The sequence below is a fragment of the Hylobates moloch genome, unplaced genomic scaffold, assembly GCF_009828535.3.
Source record: "Hylobates moloch isolate HMO894 unplaced genomic scaffold, HMol_V3 SCAFFOLD_1, whole genome shotgun sequence".
NCBI lineage: Eukaryota > Metazoa > Chordata > Mammalia > Primates > Hylobatidae > Hylobates > Hylobates moloch.
In genome coordinates this window covers 114,531,178-114,548,455 of record NW_026652276.1, presented here as the reverse complement: position 1 = coordinate 114,548,455, position 17,278 = coordinate 114,531,178, and the positions used below count along the sequence as shown (strand labels likewise).

Genomic DNA, 17,278 nt, shown 5'->3' with positions numbered 1-17,278 from the left:
CATGTCGACATCAGTAGTTCCTGGAGCGGATTTTCCTACACCGTGTAGGTATGAAAATTTGGTGGGAGAAAAGACCCCAGGAAAGGGGAAAGCAGGAAAGTGGACCTAAGGGATGCTGCTATAAAGTCATCCTGTTGTGTCTGTTCTGTTTCCCTGAACTTTGAAAATACTTATGCTAAGTACCCCCTTTAAAATGATTTTCTTCTACACTGTATCTTCCCATGGTCATGTTCTTGGTGGGGTGTGTTTCACATGTCCAGCCCTGTGGGGTTGGAGGGACACTACAAGAGGTAGGGGGAAGCCAGACTTTCCCACATCACTCCACTGAGGCCACGGAGACAGGAGGGACCGAGCCTTCCCTGTGCTCAGCACTGTGTTTTTCTTCATCATGTCACTTTTTACATTAACGTGTATTTTTGCTTGCTTCCAGAAAAGCACCTACCTCAGCTATGCTGTAATCCTTGCTTTTCTCACCCAATAACTGGGAATCCCCAGAGAGCCAAAACTATCTTTTTAATCTCTTATTTCTTCATCACCTAGTACCATTCGGTGCTCAATCAATGTTTACTGAGCGGAAGAAAATGGAAATAAGACATTTTCCTCAAGGAGCAGAAATCATTACACGTATTTGGCTGTAAACAACAAAAATAAAGAGAACCAATGAAGACTGAACTAAACCACATCACGATTACATAAATGTAAAGATCTGGTTGCTTGTGTCCTTTTTATAATAAATACATACTATGCTTTTTGCCAATTAACACTGGAGGACTCTTTGTGGTCGATAAAATATTTGGATAATTAAGTATGCTTTCATTTTATGTTCCGGTATCAAAGATGTCCATTTATTCAAAACAAAGGGACTGAACATAAAACATAAAAAGAAAAAAAAAAAAGGCCTGTGGCTCCTCCTCCCAGACACCCCCCTCTAACAGTGATGAATAGGAGGGACTGTCTCCCTCCCCCATCCCTCGGAGACTAGCCTTGCAGTGTTTTAGGCTGTTTTGAAATTCTGTTCTTTAGATTTTTTTTTTCTTAATATCAAACAAAGAACTGCTGCTATTCCTTTGGGCTGGCGCAGCAAGGGCCGGTGAAATGCAGGCTGACGACGGCGCGCCAGGGGCTGCGCTCGCCCCGGTCGGCGACGCGCACACACCTTGAGTGACAGCGACCTCTTCTCTACAGGTTTTCCCCGCGGGAGCGTGGCCCTTGCGGGCGTTCGGTTTTTTCTGGAAATCGCGGAGGGGGCTGGCCGGGGCAGCGACCCCGACCCCGGGACTCCAGCCCCGGCCGTGCGCGTCGCCGCGGACGGGCTCTGCGGACCACGGGGAAGGTGCGAGGAGGCGCGAGCAGGCTGTGAGCCGCTGGGCGCTCCCGCGAACCCGCTCCTCCCGGTCGGGAGCAGGGCAAAGGCGCCGGGAGCAGGGCAGAGGCACCGCGCCCACCGCCTCCGCAGCCGCCTGATGTGCCAGCAGCCCGCGACGAGGCAGTGCACGTTCAGAGGCCCCGCTCCTCCCGCCAGCGCGCGGCCTCGCTCCTCCTAGAGGACGCTCTCTGCGCGGGCCCCCAGAGGAGGCGGCGGCGGGGCGAGCTGCAGCGCCGAGACAGGAGGTTTGTCCCCGCCCGCGCGCCGTACCGCGGCGGAGATGGGCGAGACCATGTCAAAGAGGCTGAAGCTCCACCTGGGAGGGGAGGCAGAAATGGAGGAACGGACGTTCGCCAACCCCTTCCCGGACTACGAGGCCGCCGCCGGGGCGCTGCTCGCCGCCGGAGCGGCCGAAGAGACAGGCTGTGTTCGTCCCCCGGCCACCACGGATGAGTCCGGCCTCCCTTTTAATCAGGACGGGAAGGTGAGTCGGCGGCCTGGCCCCAGCGGCGCCGGAGGGGGAGCGCGGCGGTGGTAGCGTCCACCCTCTGCCAGGCGTGACGTCACAGGCGCGCGCCGGGCTTGGGAGGGCCTCGGGCGGGAGGGCGCGGGATGATAGCGGCTGGGCCCTGTCTCTGGGCCTTCCCGGTGAGCGGCGCTTAGGGTCCGTGGGCTTCAGCTGCATGAGCCACGTTCTAGGAGTTCAGCCTTTCTGGCCCCAACGCGCCTTTGAAATACGCGGACAGTGCACTTTCATTCTTGGCCCGAGCAGCGGTTCGCGGTGCGGGCTTGTGTACCCGTGAGGCCCGCGGACACCTCCCGCCCCTGCGCGGCGGAGCGCTCCGCCGGCGACCTGCTCCTCACAAGTGGCCTGGAGGCTGGCTTTCCTTGGCCATATATGGTCCCTGGGCTCCCGCCGACAAAGAAGCATTGTCCATGTAGATTTATTACTGTTTGTGTGCCCAGGAATGGGAAGCGGGTGTAAGGGGAGGCCAAACTTTCTTAGTGTCGCGAGGTGGGTCAGAGCGTTACATTGACATAAAACAGATTAACAGGAGAAAAACATACATCTCTTGAATATGTTTTACGTGAAAAAGACACAAGGAAATGGCAAAACCCAAATACTTTTAATGCTAGGCAGAACCAAGAGCGGCAGCTGTGGGAGAGTAAAGTGTGCAGGGAGGCTAACGGAAGATGGAACTGCTTGAACCACGTCTGGGTAGAAATCTCCGCTTTGCCCGGCTCTGGTGCCGAGTGTTTGTTCCTGGCGTAGGGAGGCCATCTTTTACAGGAGTTTTATCTCCTTTTAGGAAGAAAAGGGGGCAGTTTAGAGCACTCTTCTGTTTTTCAAGTGCTTTTAGCTTAAAATAATCATTATGCCAGAGACGTATTTTTGGGGTGGCATACCCTGTCACCCTTCACGGGCTATCTGAACAGAATCTAACGTGGGAGGCAAAAAGTGGGAATAAAATAGAAGATTGAATATCAGCACAACTGTTTTCATGCTTGGTAAAACCGTACCTTTACCAGGTCTTCTTTTTCCACTGAGGTACGTGTTCCAATGCCCACCTCACCTCCTTGGATCCCCATGTATTTCATATTTGTAAAGGGACAAGTTGGCTAAAACTAAGGTAATTTTGGAAGAGCCATTGGTCTGAATATGGAATCTAAGGCAAGTGACTTCTGTAAACCTCTCTCTTCTTGAATGTGGTTAAAAACTCGAAACAGGCCGGGCGCGGTGGCTCACGCCAGTAATCCCAGCACTTTGGGAGGCCGAAGCGGGCTGATTGCTTTGAGCCCAGAGGTTCAAGACCAGCCTGGCCAACATGGCGAAACACCGTCTCTACAAAAAAAGAAATACAAAAATTAGCCGAGCGTGGTGGTGGACGCCTGTTGTTCAGCTACTTGGGAGGCCGAGGTATGAGAATCGCTTGAGCCTCGGAGGTCGAGGTTGCAGTGAGTAGAGATTGCGCCATTGCACTCCAGCCTGGGAGACAGAGCTAGACACAGTCTCAAAAACAAAAGCAAGCAAACCTGTGGGAACAAGTCCTAACTCATGGGGATGTGTCTGAATTAGATGAAGCATAAAAATTGCCTAGCAAAGTGCCTGTTGTGGTACCTTAAGAAGGACCTCAATAAATGTTAACCTCTTACCCTTGATGATTTAAGTTACACGGTTTAGAATTCATATTCAATATTGGTTTTTCTCTAGATTTCTTCTATTTTTACATACAAATATGTGTTTCATTTGTGACTTAGTGTTTCATTTTTTAATAACAAATAAAAATCTGGCAAGCATTGAAAAAACTGCATCATTCATTCTTATTACCAGTGGCCATCTCAGTACTATCCTTGGAGTAAGTAGGTTACAGCAATGCTTAGTGAAAAATGAATGAAATGAACTCTTGACATGAGAATAATAAAAATAATGTTAGAGACATGGGAAGCAGGTGAGTTTCATTTGCAACTTCACAGGAGATAAACACTAATTCAACTCAAAGTTTTGAAATTGCGTATTTTCCTTTTTACCCTTTATATCTGGATAAATGTGATTTTTGACCTTAGCTATATACCTGATTTATGTTGAAAAGAAAATTAGACTACAAGTAATTAATGGGGCTTGTGATATCTCTGCAATGAAATGTAAGTTGGGATGGGGACCTATGCCGGTGGTTGTGAGTATATGCTAAAGAAAGAGAGAAATGGACATCGCATTGTTCTTGAATATGAAAATGAGAACACGTTGAAGGGAGAGATGGATAGTGATTTTAAAAGGTGGAAAGATTGCTTCTTGGTTATTGGAAAGTCATCAGATAAAATGAATATGAGTTGAACTCCACTGTCCTCCCTATTAATATTTTTTATGGTTGACATTTTTAATTTTAAAAATCTGTTAAGAATGCAATTTGAGGATATCAAACTATGCACTGTTTTTGGTAGACATGAAATTTCATGAAAATGAGGATGTTATGGGTTGAATTGTGTCCCCCACCAGAAAAAAAGGTATTGAAGGTTGAAGTCCTAATCCATTGGAACCTCAGAATGTGACATTTGGAAATAAGGTCATGGCAGATGTAATTAGTTAAGATGATGTCATATTGGAATATGATGGGCCCTTAATCCAGTATGACTGGTGTTCTTATATGAAGAGAAGAGAGCCGGGTGTGATGGCTCATGCCTGTAATACCAGCACTTTGGGAGGTTGAGGCAAGAGGATCACTTGAGGGCAGGAGTTCAACACTAGCCTGGGCAACATAGTGAGACCCTGTCTCTTTTTTAAAAAGAATTGTAAAAGAGAAGAAAGAGACATAGGGAGAAAGAAGATGGCCATGTGATGATGGAGGCAGAGATTGCAATTGCCAGCCAACACCAGAAACTAGGAGAGGCAAGGAAGGATTCTCCTCTGTAAGTTTGATGGAGAGCATGGCCCTGTTGATACGTTGATTTTGGAGCTGTAGGCTCCAGAACTATGAGAAAATTATGTGGTTTTAAGCCACCCAGTTTGTTGAACTTTGTGGTATCCCTAGGGTAACTTGTTAATTTGTAAGTTAAGCACTGAATAATTTTCTCTCCATGATGTTACCGAGTAACGATTACAAAAATCTACCAACACAATAACATTTTATTGCTAAGTATTCCTTAAGTCATTCACTCTATCTCATTTTAGTTTGGCTGCCTAGGTGTGTGGTGTGATCAGTAAATAAAATTAGCCTCTGATTCTAAAACCACTCAGGTCGGCTTCTCTGAGCCATATTTCCATAAATTGGTATTTATAACATTATTTACAATATTGGGCCAATATTATGAAAAGCAGTGAACCAGTGTAGTAGCAGTTGTTTTTAATTTTGGAAGGCCTGTGGAGCAGACACTCTTAGTTACTCATCTAACAGCCATTTCCTCCTTTTTACTTGATTTTGTTGTGGCCGTGGACTTAAGGGGAATTGAGCCCAGCTCTAGGAGCTGAATCATGATTAATCTCTGCCAGTGGTTCTCAAAGTGTGATTCTTTGACCAGCAGCAGCAACTTTAGCTGATGTTCAAGTCCAACCAGGAGATGGATACTACTCAGAGTTTAATAAGGAAAGTTTAACTTAAAGAATTGTTATAAACTGTGAGACTGGAATAACGAGAGATTGTCTCATGAGAAGTAAAGAGAACTCTGAAGAGTGTAGGCATAGCAGACAGAAGGAGCAGCCCCACCCCTAGGGCTGAGAGGGTACTCGAGTAAAGGCCCCTGTGATTAGCTCTGTTGCTGTGTCATAATTATCCAACACTTAGCATCTTTATAAACACTTATGATCTCATGCAGTGTCTGAGAGTCAGGAATCCAGCTGCAGGTTAGCTGGGTGGTTCTGGCTCATGGTCTCTGGAGAAGCTGCACTCAAGCTCTGAGCCAGGGCTGCTGTCATTTTGAGGCTTAACTGGGAGAGAGAATCTGCTCCAAGCTCGTTCACATGGTTGTTAGTCGGCCTTGCTGGGTGTTTTCTGGAGGCTTCAGTGTCTAACCACATGGGCTGCTCCTTAGGGCTGCCTCATGACATAGTGGCTGGCTTCTCTGAGACTGAGTGATCAAAGAGAAAAGTGTGCAAGAGCACCCAAGATGGAAGCTGCAGTCATTATATTTATTATGTAATCTCAGAAGTGACATACCATCACGCCTGCCATATTGTATTCTATTAGAAGCAAGACAGTAAATCCAGCCCATGCTCAAGTGGAGAGGTTATACAGGAGCATAAATACCATGAACTGTAGAGTCCTCAGCCAGGGCTGAAATCTTGAACTTGTCAGAGAGGTCATGGCCATACCTCATTGGTTGGCAGAGAAATTGCTGTGATACTGCACCATTGCTAGGTGTAGCCTCCAGAACCCTGCAATGAGTATTACAGTAAGTGACAATATGTAAAGAATATCTTGGGGGCACAAGAGAAGAAAGAAGACGTGTTAATTCTGCCCATTCGCATCAGGGAAGGCTTTTTAGACTAAAATGGTACTTGCATGGTCCTTGACAGATTAAGTGGGGGTTTTCCAGGCTCAGATAGGGAACTCCATGAGCAAGGACTTAAGGGATACCACATTATGAGAATATCAAGGAGTACGGCATGACTGGAGAAGCGGGCGCATGAATGGCACTGGGGGTATTGAGGCCTAAGAGGGTGATTGGAGTTGATGCTGAAGGACTTGATGGATTGGAAGGATTCTTTTAAAATGAAATTTAAAACTGTATATTTAAGGTATACCACATGATGTTATGTGACACATATAGGTAGTAAAATGGTTTCTATAGAGAGGCAAATTAATATATTCCCAATGTCACATAATTACCAATTGTTTTTTCTGTGGCCAGAGGTGCTGAAATCTATTCACTAAGCGTGAATCCCACATCCAGTGCATTTTTATTACCTGTAGTTTTCATGTTGTACATTAGTGCTCTAGACTTGTTTGTCCTACATTTCTGCCATTTTGTATCCTCTGACCATTTCCTCTCCTTCCTCCAACCCACTGCCTCCGGTAATCACTGTTTTGTTCTCTATCTCTGTATAGTTTTGGGTTTTGTTTTGTTTTTTTTTCGAGATAGGGTCTCACTCTGTTGCAGGCTGGAATGCAGTGGCAAGATTGTGGCTCCCTCCCAAGCTCAAGTTATCCTCCCACCACAGCTGCCGAGTAGCTGGGACCACAGGCAGGTACCACCACGCCCAACTAGTTTTTGTATTTTTTGTAGAGACAGGGTTTTGCCATGTTGCCCAGGCTGGTCTCAAACTCCTGGGCTCAAGGAATTTTTCCCAGCTCATATGCTGCTGTTTCATTGTAAGAATTGTTTCCTTTGCTGTGCAGAAAGAAGCTTTTTAATTTGATATAGTAATATTTGTTTTTTTCTGCTTTTGTGCCATGAGCTTTTGGTGTCATACCAAAAAATTATTACTATGGGTGGTGTCCAGGAGCTTTTCTCCATGTTCCTTTTTAGGAGTTTTATAATTTCTGGTCAATCCAAAGGACTTTACAACTTTTTCCACAGAAAAAAATCAGGAAAACTTGTCTATAATTTGATACAATCTTGAGCTATTGGAAATGCTTCAGTTTATAATTATTTAATTTTCCATATTTTTGTTTTGAAGCCTTAAAATTTGTTTAACCTCATAATATATCATGGAGGCATAAGGAAATCAGTACTACCCTAATACCCAGAGAAATGTAATTTTTTTCTCTTTATTCAAAATGAACTAAATTGTGTGTGTGTGTGTCAGGTGGAAGGTGGGGGAATATACTCTACAACTTCTCAAAGTGAGGTTTGTGGACCTAAATCATAAGCAGTTCCTCAAAGATTGTTAGAAATGCAGATCCCACTCCAAACCCAAGGAACCGCAATCTGCATTTTAACAAGATCTTCATGCCAGAGTACTCATAAATTTGAGAAGCATTGAGGAAAACTGTTCTACATATAGCTTTATTAAATTTTCTTTTAATATGAACTTAACCTCCAGCCAGTTTTCAGTTCCTGATGTGGAAAAATATTGACATAGAAGGGTAATGGTAAGATTATGGAGAGGAAACTAAGAAGATATTATACATGAGCATTTGCCATCTTTTGGAAATAAATTGTAGCATAGAGCAGGTAACAGTCTTAATAGTCTTGTGTTTGACTCCTACTTTTCTGCCATTTATGACTTGTAGACTTTGAGCAAGTTACTTAACCACACACTGAACCTTGGTTTTCTTACCTCATCGACTTGATGTAAATGGTTAAATTGAAAGGGTAACTGAGGTTCTTAATATAACACAGTTGTAATATAACGTATTTGCTAAAGCTTTTAATAATGTAGATGTAATATAACCACCCCCTCCTCACTGGGTTGTTATAATGGCTAATTAGGTTGATACATTTAAAACATTCAGAACGGTGCTGAGTACAGTTAGTACCTAGGTACACATAGTTACTGATACATAGGTGAATAGTAAGAGTTCAGTTAATGGTAGCTATTAACATTATTATAGACATAGCTTATTTGTATTAGGGTATAAAACGTGATAATGAAAAATTTGTTTACATTTTATATTTTCAGTGGAATGCAGAAAAAAATACATACTTTTTTTTGCCCTTTAAAGAAATGCTTATTCTTGTCTCCTTTTTTTCCTAAGGAAAATATGGTTAGATGTACAATATTTATATGGCTATCTCCTCAGATCGCCAATAGTTTCCAGATTTCTGAATTCCGTACACATACATTCTTCCTCTCATCATCTCTGAAAGGGCGTGGAACTCCTGTTGATGGTGGTGAGATGATAAGGAATAACCAAACCACTTGGAAATATGGAGGTTGGGAATTCTACCCACAGTAGAACCTACCAGCTCATGCTGTGCACCTTTGGGCCTCAGCAAGATTGAAAATTGTCATCTATCATAGCCTGGGTCTCCAGATTTGTAAGTTTATGCTTGAAACTTCAAACGGGAGCTCTGAACACTTAATTCATGATTACCATGGGCTTACTGTAATTCATTTCTATTTCTTTTCCCACTTAACTTTACTCCTTTCTGAGAACAGAAATTTTTTCTTGAATATACTTGAGTAATTATTTTTTAATTTTTTAAATATTTATTTATTTGAGACAGGGTCTCATTCTGTTTCCCAGACTGGACTGCACTGGCACAATCATAGCTCACTGCAGCCTTGACCTCCCAGGCTCAAGAGATCCTCCCACATCAGCCTCCCAAGTAGCTGGGACTGCAAGTGTATTCCACCACACCCAGCTAATTTTAAAATTTTTTTTGTAGAGTTGGGGTCCTGCCATGTTGCCCAGGCTAGTCCTGAATTCCTGGGCCCAAGCGATTCTCCTCTCCTGCCTCAGCTTCCCAAAGTGTTGGGATTACAGGTGTAAGCCATTGTACCTAGGGAGTTTTTTTAAACATCCTCACTGCTTGATACTGAAATAAGAATGCAGTAGGTAGTAAATGTTCGTTGACTGAATAAATCTATTGAAATTAAAAAAAATTTTTTTTTATGAGAGGCATTTTTTGCATTTTATTTAATGATATAATTTTGTATTTTAAAAGCTATTCTGTATCTAGAATGTTACATCTTGGACTCCTAGATGACATTCCAGGCTACTGTAAGTCAAGAACTATGTAATATGCTTTGGGAGTTCTGGGTGAGGAGTGTGCTCTGTAAGGGCAACTAGCAGTTGGCTAGGGCCAGACTAGGTTTTGAGCAAATTTTGCTTGAATAGAATTGAATATAACAACAAACTGAGTTTCTTTTTCAGAAAACGTTCCTGTCTTTTATAGATTTTAGTTAGTACCATGCAACAATTGTTTAATCAAAATGAAACCTAACTTTTCACTGAGAGCTTTCCATAATTAAAGATAATTTGACCACAAAATCCTACTATCTCCATGGGTTCCTTGTCCCTTGAACTGTAATTATGTATGTTTTGAGCCCTTGTGTGCAGTTTATTAATATATTGTCACTTAGCAGTTTGTCCTTGGTTCTTTATTGCAATTGTAAACTTCCTTGTGGTTATGCCATATATCCCCTACAAAGCATACATAGCAGATGAATTTTTATGATACACATCAAAATTGGATTGAGGTGTGTGTGCTTAGGATATGTAATCTAGAATATTTTCTATTATATTACTGAGCTTGAAATAAGAAAACAGAAGCAGACCAGATTATGTAAATCTATGACTATTTTTAGCAGAATGAACTATTTTCAAACACCTCTGCAAAATACCATTATCTTGATAGAGTCAGTTTAGGTAAGGACCTGTTTATTGAAAATACCACTAGTGAAGGTAGATGTTTTCACTACCATCTAATTCTTTACTGTCAGAAGTTATAGCTTCGCCACCCCTGCCTGCTTTTCCCATGTAGTAATTAGCTTTGAGGTAAGGATTGGGGGACTTTTGTTTGATTCATTTTGTTTGCAAAGTGGAACAAAGCAAGCCCACACTCTTGCTAGGTATATAACATCACATCATATCTTCATGTGTCTAACATTACAGGTGATCATTAGCCTAGGAGAGCTGAATTAGGAAATGCACTTCCCCAACCCATACCCCTCAGCAGAAAGATTTGTTAAAGTCTTTCCTAAGAAAAGAATTACTTTATGGTATACAGTTTGCAAAGTTTGCGCATCATCACATATGTAAAATGTGAGTCAAAAAGCTATTTTTATCATCTTTAAAATGTAGGCAAGTTATTTTCTCTTAGCTTCAGTTTCTGCATGCGTACCATGATGATAATGCTGTTTTAGGATTATCAAGAGGATTAAATTAGATTAAGTGTCTCAAATACCCCATTTATTAGGAGTGTAGTCTATGATTTTATTAAGCTCTTCTGGTGCATTTCAAGATTACTCATACCTAAATGTTAAATTTATGCGTAACTATTCAAAACGTACCTATTTCTTTTTAGGAGCTATTTATTATGCACATGTTGAACACTTGTTTTTAGACTTTTCACTCTCCTCTATTTGTAGTTAAGATCATCATAATTTTTTACAAGTTAATTGTCAATCTTTTTAAAGTTTTCTGTATTTTTATGTATGGCAGTTGTATTTCCTCAAACTAGCACTAAATTTATCATAAAAAATACAGAAGAACACAAGTATTTTAGAAAGAGAATGATTGCATATTCTGTAGTTTTCAGATGGAATGACTTGTTTCCTCAGGAATGCCCATGGCTTTCTCCTAAATGCATTTTAAATATCATCTCTGTCCCTCAGCACAGAATGCCCCCCCTGCTTTTTGCACAGCGAGCTCCTGTCTTTCTGTGAGACGCTTGTGGGAGGCTTCTTCCTCCAGGGTCTTTCTCAGAGTCGCCCAGGCAGACTCTGTTGCTTGGCCATTCCAAAGCCACTTGAAGGATTAGCTAAGAAAGTTGTATTCTTTTTCCATTGTTGCCATAAATACCACCAATTTTGCAGTTTAAAGCAGCACCTATTTATTTATCATCTTTAAAATGAAGTCAGAAGTCCAGGTACAATCTGGCTCTGCTGGCTCCTCTGCTTAGAATTTCATAAGGCCAAAGTCAAAGTGTCTTCAAGGCTGCCTTCTCTCCTGGAGGCCCTGAGGGTGAATCTGCTTCTCGGCTCATTGAAGCTGTTGGCCAAATCCAGTTCACTGTGGCTGCTGGCTGTTCCCCACTTCCCTGTTCCCCACTTCCCTGCTGGCTGGCCTTTGCTCCTCAATGCCACCTGAGCCCTGCCCATGCTTTCCACATGGTCCTTCCAGCACCCACAGATCAAGTCACTCTCACACTTCACATCTGTCTGATTTCACCTTCTGCCCTATGTTTCTGACTTCAATAGGAGAAGGTTCTCTCCTTTTATGGGCTCATGGGATTAGATGGGCCCCACTTGGATAATCCAGCATCCTCTCCCTATTTTGTGATCTGTGACCTGTTTCAGGTTCCAGGACATCTTTGGGGGTTGTTCTGCCTACCATAAAGGTTTCTAGCGCTTGTAGTCTGGAGTGGCTGCCTGGGTCTAAACTCCAGTCTGCCCCTTACTGTTGATATCACTTTTGGTAAGTTACTTTACCTCTCTCCTGTGCTTCATAGTTCTCATTTGTAAAATGGGGGTAATAGTTGTAGCTTCACTGTAGAGTTTTTATGATAGCAGTGAAGGGCAGCAGCAGTCTTAGACAGAGTCAGTGCATTCCTTTCATGGGGCTCAGGATCCACCAGACTCCACATGGACAGCCCTGCAAAGCAAGCTCCTCAGCTTTTAGCCCATTGAGGAGCAAGCTTTCAGGGCCTTCTAGTCCACACATTGCTTCACTGACGATACTCCCTCATCAAAGAAAGGGTCTCCTAGGTCCACCAGGAAGCCCCCATCAGGGGCTTTCCATCCCCTCTCCACCCTTCTGAATGCCCCAGCTACACACTTGCCTGCCTCTGTGAGTGGGCATCTGATAACAATCCCAGTAAACTCCTGAATGCCTTCCACAAGGGTGAAGTAAGATTGTCTTCGGATATCAGTCTACATACATTTATATATTTTCTTGAATATACCATATTGGATATTGTTAGTCAGGCATTTATTATATGCAATCGTAATTATTTTTACGTTTGTCTCATTAGATCAGGAACATTTTGGGGAGTACTCAATCTTACTCAGCTTTGTGTCCCAATAACAGTGCCTGGCACATGGAAAGCATTATTTGTTTTTCAAAAGAATAACTAATATTATTCTCAAGATTTGCTAATCATCTACATTTTATTTCTTCCTCACCTATTTCAAAGGTATCTGAAAGTTACAAAAATATATGTAGTGCTGGGTATTTTATCATATATGAAGTTGTTAATATGCCGATTATATTATGTTTGCTATGCTTCATGCCAAGATAAAGAAATTTCATCCTTTATCTTCAGTAACAGTTGTTAGAGTGTTGATTATATCATCTAAAATATTTGTAAAATTGTAAAAATTTATAAAATCTACCTTTTATTTTTTCCATATGCAATATGAAATGTAGCTTATGAACATACTGAACCCATACCTTCTCTAAAATCTAGAGTTGAGGCAGAGAGGTACAGAATATATGTATATGTTCTAGCAAATGACAAATTAGGAAATAAATTATTCCCCTCAATTATTCCTGTGTTGTACATAGAAAAAATATCACGAATAAAAAGGAATTTAATTTCTTGAAACATTTTTCAAGAATATAACTGGTGTAATTTGTATGCTTCAATATCACCCAGTGTCTGTCTGCCATCTGTTTATCTTTTTCTTCTTCTTTCTGTCTCCTTCCCCTATTCCCCCTTCCCCCTCCTCTTCTGTCTCTTCTTCCCACCCTCCCGTCCCCAAGAACAAAGCTTTTTTATTTGATTCTAAGATTTATTACCATGAAAACATTGTGAGGAAGAGAAATAAATCTTGCCATAAATGTGCCTTGTGTATCATTTGGAATAATAGATGCAGTGACACCTCACAAGGGGTTTTACAACCAGTGATTAATATCTACTCCAATATATTTCTGCTTTATAATATACTTGGGCATTCTTGTTTGGGGAAATTGCCTACTCACCATGTAGGAAAAGAACATTTTCTTCCTGATTGCAATGTAATTGCTAAAAATCAATCTCAGAGTCAAGAGATAAAACCTCCAAAATTTTTAACTGCTCCTGCTGTTTCTGGGCTATGTGGCAGGTACATATTTCTATTCATATAGTATGACTGAGTGAAGGCTGTAAGTCCTGAACATCCAAAAGTAAAATGTAAATATAGAATCAAGCAAAAAATTTTGCAATAAGCAGAGAATGCACGGCCCAGGAACTTTAGAAGTAGACAGTCTAGTCAGAGTTTCAAGAGCTTTATCTCTCATTGTCATAAGACCTCAAGTAAGCCTTGGTTTTCTTACCTAAAAAACTGAATGATGTGAAGACTAATTCAAATATGTAAAGCATTTAGTGCCAGGTACATAGTAAGTGCTCAATAATTGTTAGTTATTTTTATAATACCATTATTGCCAGGTGCAGTGGCTCTTGCCTATAATCCTGGCACTTTAGGAGGCTGAGGTGGTTGGATCACTTGAGGCCAGGAGTTCGAGACCATTCTGGCCAACATGGGGAAACCCTGTCTCTACTAAAAATACAAAAATTAGCCAGACGTGGTGGCGCATGCCTATAATCCTAGCTACCCAGGAGGCTGAGGCATGAGAATCACTTGAACCCAGGAGGTAGGAGGTTGCGGTGAGCTGAGATCACACCACTGCACTCTAGTCTGGGCGACAGAGTGAGACTCAGTCTCAAAAAAAAAAAGGAAAAAAAAAGTGTGTGTGCATATATATATGTACATGTATATATGTATATGCATGTGTATATATATGTATACGTGTGTGTGTGTGTGTGTGTGTGTGTAAATAAAATACCATTATTTAGTGAGACAAACCAGTTAAAATTTCTCCTGGTACAGTAATCTCCATCAAATGTAAATAGAATTACAGCATAATAAATTTTCTTTGTACATGAGAATTTGGTTCCAGTATAAACAAATTGGAATCCTCTTTTATGAGAAATAGGAAAAGGGGAACCAGAAAAAGTACCTTATGGCAAAGGGCAGATAAATGAATGGTTTTTGCAATGAAATTTTGGCAAATATTAAAGGGAACTGGAGGAAGCAATTGTTAAGTCTTAAAATTGTACTCCAGTAGGCTGGGTGCGGTGGCTCACACCTGTAATCCCAGCACTTTGGGAGGCTGAGGCAGGCGGATCACGAGGTCAGGAGATCGAGACCATCCTGGCTAACACAGTGAAACCCTGTCTCTACTAAAAATACAAAAAATTAGCCGGCCTGGTGGCAGGTGCCTGTAGTCCCAGCTACTCGGGAAGCTGAGGCAGGAGAATGGTGTGAACCTGGGAGGCAGAGCTTGCTGTGAGCCAAGATCACGCCACTGCACTCCAGACTGGACGACAGAGCGAGATTCCATCTCAAAAAACACAAAACAAAACAAAACTCCAGTATCATTTATGAGGAATGAAGGGTTAGTAGCATATGCTTTGGAATTGGATTACCATGATAGAGCTAAGACTGCATGAGAGTGTGCATTAGGCCTGGAAAACTCAACCTACAGGTATTTTAATCAGCAGGCAGAAGGGGAGAAAAATTAGGGAAGTTCTTTCTTTTTTATCATGAAAAATAAGAACCTCCCAGAACCTCCTAGAAGACTTTCATTTAGGTCTCATGGGTCAGAACTGTGTCATGTGGCCACCCTTGTGCATAACGGGGCCTGGAAAATCAAGTGTCTCTTCTGGGGCTGGATGCCCTGCTATTCTGGATATAATCAGATTTCTGTTAACAAGCAGGAAGGGTGTGGGGACTAGATATGGGCTAAGAACTACCTTATGGGTTCTGCCACCGCAGGTATTAAAGAGGTATCCCCTATTTATTCCTTCTCATGCAAATGATTCTGCATCTCTTTGATTACAGTAGAAACCAAAGGTCAAGACACAGGAGGCCTAAGTTACTAACATGGAGTCAAAAAGTTTTTAAGAAGTTGGATGGAGAACCAGACAGTTACTCTTTTTGGTGCATTCAGTAACAGAAGCAAAGTTAAATACATTTACAAGCACATCACCAAAACCATAGGGAATGGCAAATCCAGAAAGCATTGCTAGTAAGTAAAGATTGTTAAGTGAATGTGTTTGTCCAGTTAACTGATAATATCACCTTTAAGGTGGGTGAATTATTGATACTGTGTTTTTTGGTGTGCCATCTTTATCATTTTATTTGAGCATAATTATGAAGATTTTCATGAAGCTCTCCTTGGCCTTAGATTTCTAACTCAGCTTTCGCTATAAGGGAAGGTATTTTACCACCATAGTTGAGTAGGAATTATTGTAATTTACTTATTATCTTGAATAACATTTAATGAAAAGATACAATTTTGAAAGCTAATGCTATATTTTAGTCACTTAATAGAATTCGTTGTCTTACCTACCTATTTTAGTCTTGGGCAACTAATAAATATAATGTCAAAGGGGAAAGTCATATTCAGTACTTACAGCAAAAATATATGCTTGTAAATATGCATGTTTAAATCCCCTTTGGCACAATTGGTCTCAAAATAGATTTGCCCATCTTTGAATGCTCAGCTATTACTTTCAATGACTTAAAAATGTAGACAAGGGTGGGGGTTTTATGGTATATAATATGCAGCTGGAGTGCAACAAAAGAAGGTACATATACTGGGTTTTTTGTTTTTTGTTTTAACTTAAAAGGTGTTTTAGGGGATTTATACTTTAATGATGGGCTAAGACCCTGGTGGAGGACTCCCTGTATAAAACAACTATAAAACTTGTATATAATATAAAAAGCAACTACTCAAAGGCACTGGAGAATAAGCAGACTGCAGTGTAATTGCTTTTTTGTATTATGTCCAGATTCTATAGAATATGTTATAGTGCATGATTGGAGGAGGGGGGAGGTTCTATAGAGCACATTACCGTGAGTGATTGGAGGAGGAGGGAGGTTCTGTAGAGCCCGTTACAGTGCGTGATTGGAGAAGGAGGGAGGTTCTGTAGAGCACGTTATAGTGAGTGAGTGGAGGAGGAGGGAGGTTCTGTAGAGCGCGTTACAGTGCGTGATTGGAGGAGGAGGGAGCTTCTGTAGAGCGCGTTACAGTGTATGATTGGAGGAGGAGTGAATTTCTTTTTTTTTTTTTTTAGATGGTGTTTTGCTCTTTTTTGCCCAGGCTGGATTGCAGTGGTGCCATCTCGGCTCACTGAAAGCTCTGCCTCCTGGGTTCAAGTGATTCTCCTGCCTCAGCCTCCCCAGTAGCTGGGATTACAGGCGTGCGCCACCACGCCTGGCTAATTTTGTGTTTTTAGTAGAGATGGGGTTTCACCATGTTGGCCAGGCTGGTCCTGAACTCCTGACCTCAGGTGTTCCACCCACCCCGGTCTCCCAAAGTGCTGGGATTACAGGCGTGAGCCACCATACCTGGGCGGAGGAGTGAATTTCTGTAGGGTATGTTATAGTGCATTCCCTGTGAAGGAAGTTTCTGTGTCTTTTATCCTGGAGCTAAGTTTCATTTACATGGTGCACTCAGTGGCGGCAGGGGTTGCCTATGGGAAAAACACATTTTCCGGGAACCAGAAATCTAAGATGGGATAACTGGCTGATAAGATAATGAGGAAAAGGGACGAGCCAGAGGAGAGATCAAAAAATCTTGTCTGTGTACGTATCCAATTAAATTCTGAACAATGCGTGTCTGGAACAGACCCAAAGAAGCTTAGCTAAAGACAAAAGATAGAAATTGAGAGGAGAGCTGCTGCCCCAGAAACAGAATTTGCAATTCAATACAAGCAAGAAAACAGTGTACAAATTAACATTCCAGACGCAGGGCAAAGTTACCTGCTATCTGTAGAACCAGGAACATAGTGCAAGGGAGAAAAATTGGTTTTCCTCTTGCC

General features: G+C 41.9%; 1 protein-coding gene across 3 annotated transcripts in view; it reads left to right on the top strand.

The window, feature by feature from the left end:
- The first annotated feature begins 1,481 nt into the window (after window positions 1–1,481).
- Window positions 1,482–17,278, top strand: part of LANCL2 (LanC like glutathione S-transferase 2) — a 69,220-nt gene continuing 53,423 nt past the window's right edge. Inside the window, exons 1-2 of one of the 3 annotated variants that reach the window (XM_058444754.1) lie at window positions 1,709–1,850; window positions 15,294–15,480. Coding sequence is in view for 1 of the 3 variants with exons in the window: in XM_032758022.2 (XP_032613913.1) it covers window positions 1,647–1,850 (204 nt within the window). In the remaining 2 variants the exon portion in view is untranslated. Of the gene's footprint in view, window positions 1,851–15,293; window positions 15,481–17,278 lie in introns of all 3 variants that reach the window. The other 2 variants (XM_032758023.2, XM_032758022.2) reach the window with 2 other exon arrangements.